This window comes from Emydura macquarii, unplaced genomic scaffold (assembly GCF_026122565.2).
Source record: "Emydura macquarii macquarii isolate MOO-44397 ecotype Brisbane River unplaced genomic scaffold, CSIRO-AGI_Emac_v2 contig_1386, whole genome shotgun sequence".
Taxonomy (NCBI): domain Eukaryota; kingdom Metazoa; phylum Chordata; order Testudines; family Chelidae; genus Emydura; species Emydura macquarii.
This window is the reverse complement of record NW_027131523.1, coordinates 558180-575321: the sequence shown is the minus strand read 5'-3', so window position 1 is coordinate 575321 and position 17142 is coordinate 558180. Positions and strand designations below refer to the sequence as shown.

The 17142-nt window shown below is 68.1% G+C and overlaps 2 protein-coding genes across 2 annotated transcripts; both read right to left on the bottom strand.

The window, feature by feature from the left end:
- Positions 1 to 2058: 2058 nt before the first annotated feature.
- Positions 2059 to 7212, bottom strand: LOC137155769 (excitatory amino acid transporter 2-like). Its single transcript, XM_067552178.1, has 10 exons — positions 7083 to 7212; positions 6064 to 6216; positions 5490 to 5740; positions 5229 to 5382; positions 4973 to 5099; positions 4207 to 4440; positions 3687 to 3881; positions 3450 to 3584; positions 3006 to 3240; positions 2059 to 2750 (listed from the first exon to the last, which is right to left on the bottom strand). Exons 1-10 carry the CDS (start codon positions 7210 to 7212, stop codon positions 2661 to 2663), a joined length of 1704 nt encoding a protein of 567 aa, XP_067408279.1. The 3' UTR covers positions 2059 to 2660.
- Positions 7213 to 10033: 2821 nt separating this feature from the next.
- On the bottom strand, positions 10034 to 14554 carry FLT3LG (fms related receptor tyrosine kinase 3 ligand). The gene is made up of 9 exons (XM_067552275.1): positions 14449 to 14554; positions 14159 to 14270; positions 13627 to 13728; positions 12726 to 12779; positions 12465 to 12608; positions 12114 to 12273; positions 11320 to 11525; positions 11139 to 11212; positions 10034 to 10988 (listed from the first exon to the last, which is right to left on the bottom strand). The coding sequence occupies exons 2-8, from the start codon at positions 14219 to 14221 to the stop codon at positions 11180 to 11182; spliced, it is 762 nt and encodes a 253-aa protein (XP_067408376.1). The 5' UTR covers positions 14222 to 14270; positions 14449 to 14554; the 3' UTR covers positions 10034 to 10988; positions 11139 to 11179.
- Positions 14555 to 17142: the final 2588 nt, after the last annotated feature.

The following is a 17142-nucleotide window of genomic DNA, read 5'->3' as shown; positions in this document are numbered from 1 at the left end:
AGGACTCCTGGGTTGTCTCCCGGCTCTGGGAGGGGAGTGGGGTCTAGTGGTTACAGTGCGGGGGGAGAGGGGGGACTGGGTTCTCTCCCAGCTCTGGGAGGGCAGTGTGGTCTAGTGGTTGGATGGGGGCTGGGCCGGAAGCCAGGACTCCTGGGTTCCACCCCTGACTCTCTCGTCTCCTTCCCACAGCTCTGCACCTGGACAGCCCCCAGGGTTCCTACGACTGGTGGTTCTACGACAGGGGGGAGGACAAATTCCTCGCCCCCCTGCAGGCAGGCCAGGACCAGCCCTGGCTCTGCCCCACACCGAAGTCCCCCCTTCCTGCCCCACAGACACCTGCTGGGAACATGACCTCAGGGCCCCCCTGCTCCGAGCAGCTCAAGCCGAGCCCCCCAAAACTGGAGTGTCTGTCCCCCGCTAACCTCCCCTCTGGGAACTTCCTCTGAGAGCCCCCCCACCGCAAGCTGGGATAGAACCCAGGTGTCCTGGCTCCCAGTCCCCCCCCCCCGCTCTAACCACTAGACCCCACTCCCCTCCCAGAGCCAGGAGAGAGCCCAGGAATCCTGGCTCCCAGCCCCCGCTGCTCTAACCACTAGACCCCCCTCCTCTCTGGGGTGTATGTGTATGTTTAGGGGGCAGTCACTCTGCCCCCCCACCCCATGGACTGGGGTTATTGCTGACCCAGGCAGGGTCTGGTCCTGCCTCCCCAGGAGGTTGGGGGGAGGATCTGCCCCCCCCCCGGTTGTCAGAACCCTCCGGGGTCGGTTATTCAGCTGCTTAGATCTAGGGGGGCTCTGAGCTGCAATAAATGCGTTTCTCCACCCAGCCTGCTTGCCCGGCCTCCTTTCTTTACTGATGAGGAAACGAAGGAGACCCTACAAAAACAAACCGACCTGCAGCCCTCGGCTAGCCCAGCCCTGGGCTCCCCCCAGTTCTGCCGGCGCACCATCCCCCCCCACTCAGCAGTGGCAGCTCTTTATCCTGTGCAACCCCACAGCAGCAGCTGCTAACATCTGCTGGGCACATCCGCTCCACCCCAGCCCCAGCCGCATTCCTTCCAGCCAGCGGCATTTGCAGATTACAGTGGGGTTGGGTGGGGGGGGGGTGTCGGCCAGGCTGCCCCCCCAACCTTCACCTCCCTCCCGTCCCCAGCATCTGCTTCAGATGCCTGGTTTTCAGCTTCTTAACCCCAACAGCTGGCCCAGTGAAACGTGAGTCATCCGTCCCCCCCCAGAGCTGGGCGCAGTGGCGGGGCAGGCAGAGGGCGGGTGGGCAGCAGCTGCTTCACAGCCCACGGGCAGCGCTGGACGCTCAGCTTTCATTTAAAAAAAATTGGGGTGCAAAGACCCCCCCGGCCCATGTTAAACTGAGCCCATTGCAAGAGTGTGACCCCCCCCAGCACGGTCCGTGCCCCCACTGAGAACCCAAGGGGGGGGTCAAAGATCAGGGGGTCCGCAGGCAGGCCCAGGTTGTAGGCGGAGCTTTGGAAGAGGCTCTGCCCCTCCCTAATTCACCCCCCCCCCCCCCCCCCCCCCCCCCCATGTAGCACGGCAAATCCCGACTCGGGCAACAACAGAGTTCAGTTGTTTATTGAAAATAACGACGTGTCCCCCCCCCTCCAGTTTTGTTGGGGTTGATTATTGTGCTGGGGTGGGGGGTGCACAGAAATCAGTGGGGTGGGGGGGTCATGAGTCAAAGCGCACGCCCCAGGGATGATAGGAGACCAGAGTCAGGCTGAGAGCTGGGGGGGGGGGGGGGGCCGGGTTAGGGGTGGAGTTGACCCCTGCTGCAGTGAATAGGGGGAGATGGACGGGGGGGGGGACAAGACCAGAATGTGGGGGGAGGCCAGGAGATTGGGGATCCTGTATAAAGAGCCCCCCCTCCCCCCAAATGGGAGGGAAATCTGATTGCCTTGCGTGTGGGCGGGGGTCAGGACATGGAAATTCCCTGCTGGGGAATGAACTGGGTGTGGGAACCTGGCACCTGTCCACAGCTCAGTGGAACCCCAGATAGATAGAGGGGTGTGTGGGGCGGAGCTAGAGAGGGCAAGGGGGCAGGTTGTATGGGGCTGGATGGACAGACAGACAGACAGACAGAGGGGTGCCAGGGATGGACAGACAGACAGAGGGGTGCCAGGGATTGACGGACAGACAGACAGAAGGGTGCCGGGGATGGACAATCGCTGGGCTCTGGCAGTTCTGAGACTGTCTCCAGGATTTGCCTTGGGACCCCCCCTCCCCACATCGAGGTCCTGTCCCCCAGATGGGTCCCAGGCAGCCCCTCGGGGGGAGGTCTAGGGCTGTCCCGCCGCTTCAGGCTACGGACCCCCCATGTTACCACCCCCCAGCAGGGCAGGCAGAGGCTGGGGGCACCAGGGCCTGGGGGGGGTGGAGCCGACAGCTGGACGCACCCCGCGCTACCTGCACAGTATGTATGATCCACACGGCCCCTCTGGGGTGGGGGGCGCGGGGGCTGGGGACACGGGGACCCCGCGCCTGCCGCTGGGACGCGGCCCCGCTGGCTGTACCCTCCTGCCTGGGCACACAGCTCTTTTGGGGGGATGGGGGGGCCAGACCCCCAGTTATTTGGGGTAGGAACAAAAGCAGAGAATTCACTCCCCCTCCCTCCCCCGACGGCAGCCGCTCTGGCGCGGGGCCCAGTTATTCCTCCTCTTTCTTCTCCTCTTCCTCCGCCTCCTCCTCTGCCTCCTCATCCTCTGTCCCCGACGGCTCCTGCACCTGCGTCTCCTCCTGCCACGAAGTGGGCAGCGAATTAACCAGGGCACTGTGGCGGGGAAGCTCGCAGCGCCGGGGGTGGGGCACTGTCACAGGGAAGCTCGCAGCGCCGGGGCAGGGCACTGTCACGGGGAAGCTCGCAGCACCGGGGGCGGGGCACTGTCATAGGGAAGCTCGCAGCGCCCGGGGGGGGGGCACTGTCACGCGGAAGCTCGCAGCGCCCGGGGGCGGGGCACTGTCACGGGGAAGCTCGCAGCGCCGGGGTCTCACCTGCGCCTCCTCCTCGCTGTCGGCGGCCGGCAGGGCCGTGTACCCCCCCGCAGCGCCCTCGGGGGGCCCCTGGTGGTTGGGCAGCGGCGGCCGCGGCGGCTTGGGGGCGGGGGACTCGGGCGGGCGCCCCTCGGCCCGGGCGTCGATGGCGGCCAGCTCCGCCCGCGAGAGATGGTGCACGATGCCCGCCCCGAAGGAGTCCCCCACCACGTTGATGGAGGTGCGCAGCCGGTCCCTGCGGGGGGCGGGGGGAGGTCAGAGCTGGGGGGGGCACGGACACGGGGCGACCCCTTCTCCTCCCTGCCCCCTCACCCCCTCCTCCCGCCCCACTGCTCCCTGCCCTCCAACCCCACCCCTCACTCCAGCGCTTTCCCATCCCCCTTGGCCCAGACCCCCCCCCTCTCCTTCTGCCCCTCGCCCCCTGCCCCACGGCCTGGCACTCACAGCAGCCAGTCCACGGCGACCAGCAGGCTGATGTCCTGGGTGGGCAGCCCCACGGCGGTCAGGATGAGCAGCATGGTGACCAGCCCGGCGCTGGGGATGCTGGCCGCTCCCACGCTGGCCAGGGTGGCCGTCAGACTGGGGGGGCAAAGAGGGGAGGCCGGGGGTCAGTGAAGGGGGCCCTTCCCCTCTGGGGGAGGCCCCGGCTCCCCTCCGGCCCCGTGGGGGGGGGGGGCTCACCTGACGGTGGCGATCTGCCCCCCGTCCAGGGCGATGCTGTTCATCTGGGCGATGAAGATGGCGGCCACGGCCTCGTAGAGCGCCGTCCCGTCCATGTTGATGGTGGCCCCGATGGGCAGCACCAGCCGGGTCACCCGCCGGTCCACGCCCAGGTTCTCCTCCAGGCAGCGGAAGGTGACGGGCAGCGTCCCGGCGCTGGGGGGGCCAGACACGCACGGAGCCCCATGACGACCTCTGGTCACCTGGACACCCCCGGATTCCCCCGATAGCCCCTGATCCCCCCAATACCTCCTGACCACCCCCCGATAGCCCCTGACACCCCCCAACACCCCAGATCCCCCCAATACCACCTGACACCCCCGATAGCCCCTGACACCCCCCAACGCCCCCTGGGCGCCAGCCCAGACGCACACAGAGCCCACACTGCGCCCCAACCCTGCCAGACCCCCACTGACCGCACCCCGAACCCCCACACCCGATGCCCCTCCCCCCCCGCAGGGGTCGGTGCCCCCGGCCCCACCTGGAGGCAGTGCCCAGGGCGGTGAGCCAGGCCTGGAAGATGCCGGCGTAGAAGGCGAAGGGGTTCTGGCGCGTGACCCCAAAGAAGATGAGGGGCAGGACGAGGACGCCGTGGACCAGGAGCCCCAGGGCCACCGTCACCATGTACATGCCGAGCTGGCGGGCCACCAGCTCCAGGTCCTGCAGCCCGGCCAGCTTCCCGCAGATCAGCGAGGCAATGCCGAAGGGCGAGTACCTGGGGGCCGGGGGAGACCGTGAGGGGAGGGGCTGGAGGCGAATGGGGGGCAGGGCGAGGGGGGAGCTGAGGGGAGCCCATGAGGCTGAGCCTGGGAGGAGGGGATGGGGGGGGTCTCTGGGGGGACCACGAGGAGGGAAGGGGCTGTGAGGGGAGGGTGAAGAGGGGAGACCGTGAGGGGAGGGGCTGGGGGGAGACTGTGGGCACGCGAGGGGCGGGGTTTCCATGAATGGGGAGACTGGGGGGGGGGCAGATCATGAAGGGGGGGCAAGACAGTGGGGGTGGCCCCAGCGGGAGTGTGTGTGGGGAGACTGTGAGAGGGTGTCCTGGGGAGACCCCCTCCCCCTGGGCAGCTAAAAAGTGGGGTGGGGGATGAGATGGTGACAGGGAGATGCTGGGGGAGAGCTGGAGTGGTGGCCCCCCCCATGCCTTCCCCGTCCTACCCCCCCACCCCTCCAGGCTCCGCCCCGCCCCCCATCATATGCCCGCCGCCCCCGGGCTGCCCCTGCCCCCTCACCCCCCTCCGCCATACCACATGATCATGGAGACCAGCTGCATGATGATCTCGTTGAGGATGTTGAAGAAGTCGGCCATGGGCTTGGCCTGCTCCCCCCTCTGCCCCATGACCACCCCGAAGGCGATGAAGAACCCGATCAGCCCTGTGGGGAGGGAGCAGAGGGCGGGTGAGGGGGGGGGGTCAGGGCCATGGGAGGCTGCGAGCTTCCCCCCGGAGCAGTGCCCCCACGCTGCGAGCTTCCCCCCGGAGCAGTGGCCGGCCGGGGACTCACCCAGCACGTTCATCCCGGCCTTGAACTCCAGCCGCTTGTGGGTGACGGTGCTGGGGCCCAGGCTGATCTCGGTGACGGTGGCGTTGAGCAGGGAGAGGTTCTCCTGCCGCACCACCTGGGGCGGAACCGGCACCTTCTGGGACACCGTCTGGACCTGGGCAGGAGAAGCGGGGTCAGCCCGGACTGAGAGGGGAGAGCGCCCCCCCCTGCGCCCCCCCGCCCTCCCTGGGGTGCTGATGGCCCCGGGAGAGCGCCCCCTACCTGCTGGAAGCAGGCCTGCACCAGGTTCTCCGGGAAGAGGTTCCGGATCAGATCCAGAAACGCGTCTAGACTGGAGACCGCCTGGCCCTGGGCCACCGGGCCCGTCGCCGTCTTCAGCTTGGGGTTGCCCGGGTGGATGGAGAGCACCAGGATGACGCCCAGGATGGCGGCCAGCACTGTGGTGGCCAGGTAATACACCATGGCCCGGGTGCCCATGTGCCCGCTGGACTTGGCATCCAGGCTGGCGAGACCTGCCCAGAAACGGAGCAAACGTCACCCGGGGATCCCCCTCCCCCAGCCCGGGTGGGGCGCGGGGGGGCTGGTTATAGGGGGACAGCACCCCCCCCGGGGAGGCCACCGCCCCACACACTGCAGCACAGGGCCCTGGGGGTGGCATCTCCCCAGTGGCTGGCGTGGAGCCCACGGCCCTGCCCCTGAGTTGTGAGTTCAAATCCCGGCTCCCAGGTGGGTTTCGGGGGGGGGGAAGCTGAGATTCAGGTCAAGCAGGGCCTGGATGGTTTTGGCTCTGGCCGCCCCCTCCCCGGCCCACCCCCCCAGCTCCCCTTGTCCTCACCTGAGATGAGGCTGGAGATAATCAAGGGCAAAATGAGCATTTTCAGCATCCGCATGAGGATGTCCCCCGGGAAGGAGATGAGGACGAGCAGGTCTCCGTCCAGCGGGGGCAGCAGCCGCAGGAGACACCCCAGCACGACGCCCAGAATCACCCCTAGAGACCGGGGCACAGAAAGTCAGTGCCACCCCTGACATGGCCCCCCCCTCCGGCGCCGAGATGCGGCTGCCTCTGGGGTGAGACACGGGAGAGTCATATGGGGACGCCTCACTCGGGACGGAGACGGGGCCCCTCTAGGGTTATACAGGCACCCCCCCCTCGCCCGGCGTGGAGATGCGGCTGGCTCTGGGGTGGGGCACGGGGGGACTGGTTATACGGGGACTCCTCATTGGGGCAGAGCGCCCCCTACTGAACCTCCACCCCGCTCCCTGCAGCACAGCGCCCCCTAGCGCCGCATTGGGGCTAACAATGAACCCACATGTCATCCCGCCGCGGGCGCAGGGAGGGCTGTGGGGGGGGGGGTCAAGCTAACAGCCGCTGGTGGGGATTAGCCCATGTTTAATTTCCTTCCTCCCGGGTAGTGACGTAAAAGACACAATGAGACGTTAATCACATGCCAGCCCCCCCCCCCCACCTCCCACTGTCCTGTCTGGGGGGAGGGGGGCTGGGAAGGGGGAGGCACATCTGCCACTCCCCCCATTGATCACCTATTTGTGTGTAATTACAGAGAAGGGGAGGGGTGGGGGGGATGGATGAAGGGGGTGCGGGACGGAGGGGTGGGGGATGGGTAGAGCCCCACTCTGACCTTCCACCCCCTGCCCCCCAGCCCCTGGGCTCCCTGCCCCAATCCCCAGCACCCCACCCCCCTTTTGCCCCCTCACCCACCATGCCATGGCCCCACCACATTGCTGGGGGCTCAGGGAGAGAGACGCCTGGGGGCAGGAAATGGGGGAGAGCCCCCCCCTGCCCCCCCAATGAGCCCTCTGCCCCCAACCCCGGCTTCCCCTTGGGCTCCCACCTACCCAGGATGGTGAGCGTCAGCAGCAGGTTGTGGGTCAGCCACCCACAGCGCTTGGCCAGGCAGGACTTGGGCAGCGGGTCCAGGCTGAAGTGGGGCCCGTCCCCCATGGCCAGCTCCACCTGGTTGGTCATCGCTGGGGGTTGGGGGGGGGGAGGAGGAAGTCAGAACCCCAGGCCTGGTCTGTGGGGGGAGGCGAGAGCGAACGCTGAGCTGGGGTGAGAACCCAGGAATCCTGGCTCCCACCCCATTTTCACCAGGAGCCCCTAATCCGGTTAGCTGTGGCTACATGGTATGGGACCCCTCTGGGGTGGGGCGTGGGGGTTGTTGAGCAGCCCCATAAGCGTTTAGGACAGGAAGTGCTGGATGATGTCATTTCCCAGGTGGGGATTTCACCAGGACACCTGGGTTCCCGCCCTGGGTCCGGGGGAAGCTCCTGTGCCCTTTAACAGGGTCATGAGTTTTGCAAGCTCAGTTCCTGAGTCCCAGCTTCTCCCTCCAGGGAGTCCTCAGGAATTGAAGCCCCGGAAGGGGTGGAAATGGGGCCCGGGGACTTTCCCCTCTGGGGAAGGTCGAGCCCTGCTGTGCTCCTGCACTGCCCCCCCCCGGGCTGGAGAAGCAGTACGCCGCTGCGCATCAAAGCCCCTGTACTGCTCCTCCGTGCCCCGGGGCTCGTCTTGGGACCCTGACTCTGCGTGAGATCAGGGCCCCTGTCACGCCGGGCGTCGCACAGACCCAGCCCTGCTCTGAGCAGCTTCCACACCACACTGACCACGGAGGGTGATTTTGCCCCTTATACAGATGGGGAAGCTGAGTCCTGGAGAGATACAGGGAGTTTACGAGTGAGCCAAGAATAGACTCCAGGAGACCTGGCTTCCATCCCCCCCGCCCCCCCCCCTCTCTAACCACTAGACCCCCATGTCCCTCACCAAGCCGGGGAGAGAACCCAGGAGTCCGAGGACCCTAAGCAACCGAGCAGTACGATATTTGGGATCCCAGCAGGAATTCCTAGGGGTGTTCTGCCTGGCCCTTTTCCCGCCATGCGCGCAGGTTCGCGTCTGACCTGGACGGCAGCTGGGCACCCCGGCCACCCCCTTAATCCAGGTTAACTCTGAGGATTTGTCAATTTCTTTTGCGCAGCATTAAATCATCTTCACAATACAAGAACTATGGAGGAAAATAATCCCCCGGCGGGAGGGGGGAGGTTGAACCGGGCGGGGGGGGGGGGGAGGAATTTCCAACCCCGGGGGGTCAGGAGAGGATGGGGAAGAGAAATAAAAATAGCTGTGAGTTAACGTGAGAATGTCCCGGGGCTGGAGGGGAGCTGGGGCCCCCCAGAGGGGAAAGGGCCCCACATCCCATTCCTGATCCTGACCCAGCCAGTCCCAGTGCGCCCCCCCCCCCAGCTGTTGGTTTATGTAGGACTAGGAGGTCCCCCCCCGCTGGGTGGGGAGAGACCTGCCCTGTGTGTGATAGAACCCAGGAGTCCTAGCTCCCAGTCTCCCCTCCCGCCCCGCTCTAACCACTAGACACTGCTCCCTGCCCCGAACCAGGGACAGAACCCAGGAGTCCTGGCTCCCAGCTCTAGCCACTAGACCCCACACCCCTCCCTGAGCTGGGGAAAGAACCCAGGCGTCCTGGCTCTGGGCGCACATGCCCGCTGCTGGAGGGGAAGGGTGCTAGCGGAGAGCAGCGCCCCCTAGAGAGCCATGGGGGTGGGCGGGCAGGATGCACCCTATTGCCCCCCCCCCCCCCGCCTTGTGTCCCTCCAGCCCCCTAGATGCGACTTACCCCGGGGCTGGCGCCCGTCTGGTCCGGAGGCGCTGGGGGACCTGGTGCCAGTGGAGGCTGGGGGGTTTGTGTGTATGACTCGCCCCGTGTCCCCCCCCCCCCCCCAAGCAGCTTAGTGGCCCCCGTCACCCGGCGACGTCAAGGGACCAAGGAGGTGCTGGGAAAGGGGGATTAAAAGGGAGGGGCGAGGGGCTGGGAGAGCCAGACGGTGCCCCCCAGGGCTGGGTTTAATCAAAGGACTTGGGAGGATGGGGGGGGGGGAACAGGATTAGGGGGAGGGGGGCGGGGTGATGGGGAGGTGCCTGCAAGGGGGGGTCAGTCATGGGATGAGGTGGGGGTGATGACGACGACTTGGGAGACAGTTTTTTGCTGTAAATAGAACGCAGGAGTCCTGGCTCCCAGCCCCCCCCCCCCCCAGCTAACCACGAGACCCCCCTCCCCTCCCAGAGCCAAGGTGAGAACCCAGGAGTCCTGGCTCCCAGCCCCCCTGCCCCTTCCAACACAGAGCGGGAGAGTGTGAAATTGGGCAGGAGAATTTTCAGGGGCCATTGGCGGGCCCCCCACCCCCGCGCTTCTGGGGGTTGTGGGGGGCGGGGGGGGCTCAGAGCCCCCAACCCATAAACCTGGCTCCAGGGGCCTGACCCACGGTCTGGGGGGGAAGGATGACCGGTAGCCCGGCTCAGGGGCGCACTGGACACATTTACCAAGAGGGGGCAGCAGACGCCAGTGGACGCAGAGAGCCCCCCCCCGCCCCCATTGATGGGACCAGGCCCCCTCCCGGCATAACGGGGAGGTGAGGGCGGGGCTGGGACTGAGATTTAAACTCCCCTGGGGACCACTGACGAGAAGGGAGAAAATCCTGGGTCTATTCAAAGCTGCCCTGGTACAGGAACCCAGGCATCCGGGACACAGCCCCCCCAGGCGAGGGGGTCCCCATATACCCAGCCCCTGCGCCCCACCCCGGAGGGTGGCAGCCCCCCCTTAGGGTTGTTCCCTCGGACCCCCCCAGGACTGCCCCTCGGAGCCTGCAGCCCCCCCCCCGTGTCACGCTCGGAGCCCCCCGTAGCAAGCGCCCCTGCATGGGACACCTGGGGGAGACGGACACCCCCAGAGGGAGCTACGTACTCCCGATTTCCTTAATCTGGAGTGAGTCTGGGCCAGCCGTGTGAACGCAGGAGGGTTTATTGGGTGTCTGGACCCAGTGCAGAGTTACAGCGATGTCCATCCGGGTCAGGCCAGAGCCCCCCGACTTCTCTCAGTGCCAGGACCCCCCCAGCAGCCCCCAGGTAACAAGCCCCGCAGTTCCTTGTCCTCCAGCTGGTCACACCTGGCCAGCGCTGTGCACAGTCCCTGGGCGTTAGTTGCTGGGTGACAAATGTCCGGGCAGTTGGAGGGGCCATTGTCTTCCCCGGCTCTCCCGGGGCATGGGGGGGCCGGGCCCAGCCAGCCAGTGTCAGTCACAGCTGGGTCTCTGCCCAGAGCAAGCAGCCGTTTCCCTTCCCCCCCTCGTTAGCCATGCAGCACACCGGGGAAACTGAGGCACACACCGTATTCATCCAAACCGTCATGAATAATTCCCATTTCGCCACAGTGTTTCTCCCCCGTGTCAGGGCAGGAGCTCAGGCATCCGGGACATATCCCACCCAGAGGAGGGGGTCTCCGTATAACCAGCCGCCGGGCCCCACCCCAGAGGGGCCGCATCTCGGCACGAAGGAAAATCCGTTTGTTTCCGGTGACGTTTCGTGGCCAGTTGGGAGTCGAATGGGAGGCAGATCATTTGCCTCTTCCTGCTGGGCCATCTTCCCCACAGACCCCGGTGCCCCCAAAACACCCAGGCGCCCCGGAGGCGAGTCTACGAAAGGCGGCAGCTCCCCACAAAATACAAATCCATCTCCGCCTTCCCCGGCGCTGCAGAATCCTGTCCAGTGCGGGCCAAACAGCACCTCCTGTGGGAGCCTGGCCCAGGGGCTCAGTTTGCCCGTCCCGAGGGTGGGCGGGTGGCGTGGCCGATTCGACCCTCCGCTTGGCTCGTGCGTGGGGGGCGCCGCGGCCGGCCCGAGGGTTCCTCCCTGCTCCGCACGTCCCAGGACCCGTGGCAGCGGGACCAGCGGTGATGGCTCTGGAAGGAGACGGGAAAAGGGTGGGGAGCGGAGAGAAATGGAACTCAGGAGTCCTGGCTCCCGGTCCCCTGGCTGTAACCACTCGACCCCTAGCCCCTAGAAAGGGGTCTGCACCCCACACATGCCGGGGGGGGGGGGAGGTTTAATACCTGAGCCCTCTCTTTCCTATCAGCTCCTGTGCCCCGTCCGTTCAGGTGTCCGCCTGCTCGGACGCCTGGGTCCCCTGGGTGAGAGAGGAAAGAAGCCGCTGTAGGAGTGTCACGATTCACCCTCCCAGCCCCTGCCCCGGAGCCCAGGGGGTTCCTGGGGCGAGACCCCCCCCCCACATACCTGGCTGCGTAGCCTCCTCCGATGCCTCCTCTGATTCCACAAGCTGACGAAGCCCAGATAGCCCAGGACGGGCACCAGGACCAGGAACACCAGCAGGTGGCTCCGGTGCAAAGAACCGGCCCCGGACGCCTGGGTCCCTGGCTGCTTCTGGCTGGAGAAGCCGGGGTGCGGGAGCGAGGCCTGGGTGGGCAGGAGAGCCAGGGGTCCTGGGGGATACAGAGAGCGTGGGGAGGGGAGGGGCCGGGGTGGGGGGGGGCTGTGTTTGGGGGCAGGCAGTGAGGTGGGGGATTGGGGGCAGGTGAGGGAATGGGCGGGGTTGGGGGAGGTGCTGGACTGGCAGTGGATGCTGGTGCTGGGGGGGGGTGGAAGAGGGGAGGGGGGGTACCTGGCTGGCAGCGGATGCAGGTGCTGTTGCGGGGAGGGGGGGGTCAGTGACTGGGGCTGGGGGGGGGGGGGGGTACCGGCTGGGGAGGGGGGTACCTGGCTGGCAGCGGACAGACGTGCAGTTGCTGGGGAAGGGGGTCAGTGACTGGGGCTGGGGGGGTCCGGGGGGGGGGGGGTACCTGGCTGGCAGCGGACAGACGTGCAGTTGCTGGGGAAGGGGGGTCAGTGACTGGGGCTGGGGGGTCCGGGGGGTACCTGGCTGGCAGCGGACAGACGTGCAGTTGCTGGGGAAGGGGGGTCAGTGACTGGGGCTGGGGGGGTCCGGGGGGGTACCTGGCTGGCAGCGGACAGACGTGCAGTTGCTGGGGAGGGGCGGGCAGTGACTGGGGCTGGGGGGGCCGGGGGGGTACCTGGCTGGCAGCGGACAGACGTGCAGTTGCTGAAATCGGCCGGCCCGTCCTGCCCCCCCTGGCCGGGCATTTTGCCCTTCAGCGCCGCCATGTGACGGTTCAGGGCGCTCAGCATCTGTGACACGTTGGCGTGCTCCAGCCCCACGCAGCCCACGGGATCCTGGGGGTCAGGGGTGGGGGGGGGGAGGGGTCACTGCACTGCAGGGGGAGCCCCTGGCGCCTGAGCCCCCCCCACTCCGAAGCCCCATGCCCCATTCCCTGCCCCACCCCCAAGCCAGCCAGTCCCCGCCCCAGGGCTGGCGGCCCCCCAGAGGGGCGAGGCCCTGCCCCCAGCCCCGCCCGGGCACTTACGGAGATGTTACATTCCTCGGTGAAGCTGATCTGCTTGGCCACGTTCCCCACCAGGGGCTCCAGGTCCCGGCCCGCCACGCCCCACATCCGCCCCAGCTCCGCCGCCAGGAAATGGATCGTCCACAGCTCGGCGCACCAGCCGTCCTGCGCGGGGGCAAGGAGCGGGTCAGACGGGCTACGGGGCGGGGCGGCATGGACCGGCGCGGGAGGGGGGCTATGGATATGGGGGGCGGAGGGGGGCAGGACCCCCCCTTCTCTCACCGGTTCCAGGTTCGACGGGACGGAGACGGGATAATCCAGGAGCAGGTGCCGGGTCTGAGGGAGAGAACAAGAGACGGGGGGTGAACGGCCTCGAAGGCGGACAGAAAACCGGCTGGGTCGTGGGCTCAGGGCCCGCCCGATAGCCGGGACAGGCGGCGTGGCCCGGGGGTCGGTGCTGGGCCGGCTAATGATCCGGAGGAAGCAGGATTGGGCCCAAAGCAATCCGAGGGGGTTCGAGGCGGCCGAGGGCCGAGTCCTGCCCTGAGGCGGGCAGAAGCCCAGGCCCGGCTACGGCCGGGCACCACCGGGCTACGCAGCGGTTCTCCCAGCAGGGCTTGGGGTTACTGGAGGTGACTGGGCATTGCCGAGCCGGCTGGCGCCGCACGGGGCTGCGTTAGCAGGAACATTGCCGGCCGCTCCAGGGACGTGACGAGTCCCCTCTGTGCGGCCGGGGGGAGTCCTTATCTGGGGCATTGCCCCCCCCCCCCCACGCCGGGAAGGACGTGGACCATTTGGAGAGGGTCTAACGGAGGGCAACGAAAATGAGGAGGGGGCTGCGGGAACTGGGCCGGTTCAGGTGCAGAGAAGGGGGGGGGATTTGCTAGTGGCCTTCGCCGAGGGGAGGGGCCCCGGGGGGAGGGAGCTGGGCTGTTCCCAGTGGCGGCTGGAGACAGAACTAGGAGGGATGGGCTCAGGTTGCAGTGGGGGGGTCCAGGTTGGATTTGGGGGGGAGCGCTGGGAGGGGGTACAGCGGGGGGGTGGGATTTCCCCCCTGAGCAGTTTTAAGGCCCTGGCTGGGCCGGGTTGGTCGGGGTTGGTCCTGCTTTGGGCAGGGGGCTGGACGGGGAGCAGCTGGCGGGGTCCTGGGGGCGGGGGGGGGGGGGGGGGGGGCCTCACTCACCAGCTGGTTGATGTGGTCCGGGAAGGTGGTGCTCAGCGGGTCGAAGGAGAAGACGCAGCTGCGGCCCGGGGACACCAAGACGAGCAGCAGCAAGAGGGGGACCTGGGGGGGAGATGGGAATCAAAGACGGCCCCCGGCACTCCCCGGCAAGACCAGCCCCCGGCCAGTCCAGACCCCCAACCAGCCCAGCCCCCGGCCAGCCCAGCCCCCCGGCCAGTCCAGACCCCCAACCAGCCCAGCCCCCGGCCAGTCCAGACCCCCAACCAGCCCAGCCCCCGGCCAGCCCAGCCCCCCGGCCAGTCCAGACCCCCAACCAGCTCAGCCCCCCGGCCAGCCCAGCCCCCCCGGCCAGTCCAGACCCCCAACCAGCCCAGCCCCCAGCCAGTCCAGCCCCCAGCCCCCCAACCAGCCCAGCCCCCGGCCAGTCCAGACCCCCCGGCCAGCCCGGCCACCCGGCCAGCCCAGCCCCCCAACCAGCCCAGCCCCCGGCCAGTCCGGCCACCCGGCCAGCCCAGACCCCCCCCCCACTCACCACGGAGCCTCCGGGTGGGGGCGGGACGTCCCGGGGCGCATGGCCCCAGTTCATCTCCTCCATAGGGGGCGGGCGGGCGGCATCCCGGGTGGGGGGGGCCGCGGCGGGGGAGCTGCGGGGTACAAGACAGGGCCGCCGTGAGGCTGCGGGGATGGCCGGGGGGGGCGGGTTGGGAGGGGGGGGCACCGGCCGAGCTGGGGGAGGAGCAGATGCCCCCCGCCCGGCCCCGCCCCCCGCTGTCTGTGCCGGGGGGGGCTAATGCCCCCCGCTGCCTCTGCCGCCCACCTCACCTCTGCGGGGATCAGGGGCAGCTCAGAGCCCCCCCAAAACGCAGCCGCGCCCCCCCGCCTCGCCCCGCATGCGCTGCCGCCGGCCTGAGAGACGGACAGACGGACTCCGCCGCTGGGACTCACAGCGCGGAGCGGCTGGGGCCGCCGATCGAAAGTGAAAGTGCCGGGAAGCATGTGCGGCGAGGGGGGGGGCCCTAGTGGGCGGGGGCTGCACCGGGGGGGGGGCGTCCTGGGAGAGTTGGGAGCTGCAGGCGGGACCCCCAGGTGGGACGCGAGGAGAGGAGGGGGGGTGGGGGTCAGCCCCCCTGCCCCCCAATCTCTACCTCTGCCAGCCCCCCCCCGCTTCCAAACAGCCCCCCCCCAGTTCACCCCGCCCCACCCCGCCCTTGGCCCTGACAGCAAATATTGACCGGCTGCGGCTGGCTCAGAGCCACTGGGGCATATGGGAGGGGGGTGCCCCTCACCTCTGCCCCACACCTCTGCCCCACAGCTCCCCCCCGGCCCCTGGGCTCCCCCCACAGCTCTGCTGGTGCCCCACAGCCTCCCCCGGCCCCTGGGCTCCCCCCACAGCTCTGCTGGTGCCCCTCACCTCTGCCCCACAGCCCCCCCCCGGCCCCTGGGCTCCCCCCACAGCTCTGCTGGTGCCCCTCACTCCCGACCCGTCGCCCGCCCCCTGCTAGCCCACTCCCCCCCCCGGCCTGCGGGAAGCCTGGCTTGACCCCTGGTCCGGCGCCGCCGACGCCCATCCGTGGGGCTGGCAGGAAGGCAGGGCTGTGGTCAGAGTCCAGGAGGCAGAGAGGCCCTGTGGTGGGGCGGGCTGAGCATCAGGCGGATGTCTGAGTTCATGGGGTCAAGGGATACAGGACGGCCCCCCCCCAGCGCCCTATAGCCCAGCCCTGCCTGCTAGGGGGGTAGAGCGCCCCCTGCTGAGCCCCCCCTTCCCTGGAGCATGGCACCCCCTAGCGCTGCCCCGGGGGGCAAGGGGAGGGTGCCTGGAGTGCTGGCCCTGGGGCAGGAGGCCGGGAACCAGAGCCGCCCGGCCAGGCTGACCAGTTTTTTGGGTCCCTCCTTTCCGGGCGGCCTGGTCGGATGCTGGCTCGGTGTCTGCCGATGTCAGGTCTCAGCCTGTCAGGACCCCGGAAACCACCCAGGGGCAGGAAACACGTGAGCTGGGCTGCGCGTCCCATGTCACAACTGTTGGGCTCACTTTAAAAGCGTCTGGGGGCCCGAGGGCCGCCGGCGGGGGAGACGGGCCCCCCCTTTCCCGTCACCACCCCCTAACCTGAGCGGGGCGCGAAAGGCAGTGGGAAATTCCCCCGGCCAACGTGGGGTGAGTGTCTGGAGGGGTTCGTGTCTTCTGCGGTCACGCTCTGCCCTGAGGAAGCTGTGGCAGGATGTTACCCGTCAAGAGCGCCTTGCTCGCACGTCAGCGACTCGGGGGGGACCGGTCTGGGGGGACAGAGACGGGGGCGGAAGGCTGAACCCCCGTGCTGGCGGCTTTCAAGGCGATCGGCTCAGGTGAATCAGGGACATGGTGCGGGAATTCCTCAGCCCACAACCATTTCCCACTCTCCTCCCAGACTGGGCAAGAACCCAGGAGTCCTGGCTCCCTGCCCCCTGCTCTAACCGCTGTGGGGCTGGGCCGTGGGGCGCTGACACTGGCCTGATTTGACCGCCCTTCCCCCCTTCCGCATTCTTCCGCTGGAGGCCTGATGCAGCTGTGCCCACGGAGCCGGTGGCTGGGACCTCGCCTGCCAGCCGTTGGGGGGGGGGGGTAGGAGATGGGTCGTCGCCCCGTCTCGGCCCCAGATCCCTCTGGACCCCAGACTCCAGCCCTTCCGCTCCACTCGGAAACCTCCTACCCCACCCTCCGCTGGGGCTACTCCCTTCCTCCTCCACCCCCTTTCCACCCACCCTCTGTCCCGGCCCCATCCCTCAATTCCACCCCATCCCTCACACTGCTCCCCCCAGTCTCGTACCCCTGGGGTGTTGGCTGTGTACCCCCCCCACATTGCTGAGGTTCTGGGCAGGGGGGCCACGTGGTAGAACTCAGGGATTCTAGGTAAACACAGAACCCCCCCCCCACCCCAGTGCTCTGTATTACCATGACCTTCCATGGCCCCCCTCCTATCCCAGGGTCCAGGGTTCGCTCCCTGGTTCTGGGGTGGGAAGGTCTAGTGGTTAGAGGGGGGGGGGGGCTGGGCGCCAGGACTCCAGGGTTCTCTCTCTGGATCTAGGGGGGGTGTGTGGGGGTCTAGTGGTTAGAGTGGGGGGGCTGGGAGCCAGGACACCTGGGTTCTCTCTCTGGCTCTAGGAGTGTGTGTGGGGGGTCTAGCAGAGCTGGTGGGGGCGGCGGGAGGAAACATTGTTACTCTCCCTGTTCTTGTCTGCCTCGGTGTTGGATTGTGGCTGAAGGGGACGAGCCGGGGTGAAGGGGTCCGGGGGGGATCGGCCCCCAGAAGCCTGCGGGGAGGGGGCTCTGCCTCCCCTCCCCCATGCATCTTGCTTTAGCTAGGGTCACCTGCCCCCTGGGAGGGGCCGCAGGGGGGGCAGCAGGGGGGCGGGGGGTTGGCTCAGCTGGCTGCCAGAGGCCTGTTGGGAATGGGGGGATGACTGGGCCAGGAAGACCCTCCACCCTTCTCTAAACACGCCCCCCCCCCAGCTCCCTATCTCCACAGGCTGGGACCTCCTTTT

Excerpts from the sequence above, each read along its gene's own strand:
- LOC137155769 (XM_067552178.1), bottom strand. The coding sequence starts at position 7,212 with ATGACCAACCAGGTGGAGCTGGCCATGGGGGACGGGCCCCACTTCAGC. Across the intron at positions 5,383-5,489 it reads TGCAGGCCTGCTTCCAGCAG|GTCCAGACGGTGTCCCAGAA; the intron begins GTAGGGGGCGCT and ends TCTCCTGCCCAG. Across the intron at positions 3,585-3,686 it reads GGGCAGATCGCCACCGTCAG|TCTGACGGCCACCCTGGCCA; the intron begins GTGAGCCCCCCC and ends TTGCCCCCCCAG.
- FLT3LG (XM_067552275.1), bottom strand. The coding sequence starts at position 14,221 with ATGGAGGAGATGAACTGGGGCCATGCGCCCCGGGACGTCCCGCCCCCA. Across the intron at positions 11,526-12,113 it reads GTCTGTCCGCTGCCAGCCAG|GACCCCTGGCTCTCCTGCCC; the intron begins GTACCCCCCCGG and ends TGTATCCCCCAG. Across the intron at positions 11,213-11,319 it reads GGAGGAGGCTACGCAGCCAG|GGGACCCAGGCGTCCGAGCA; the intron begins GTATGTGGGGGG and ends TCTCTCACCCAG.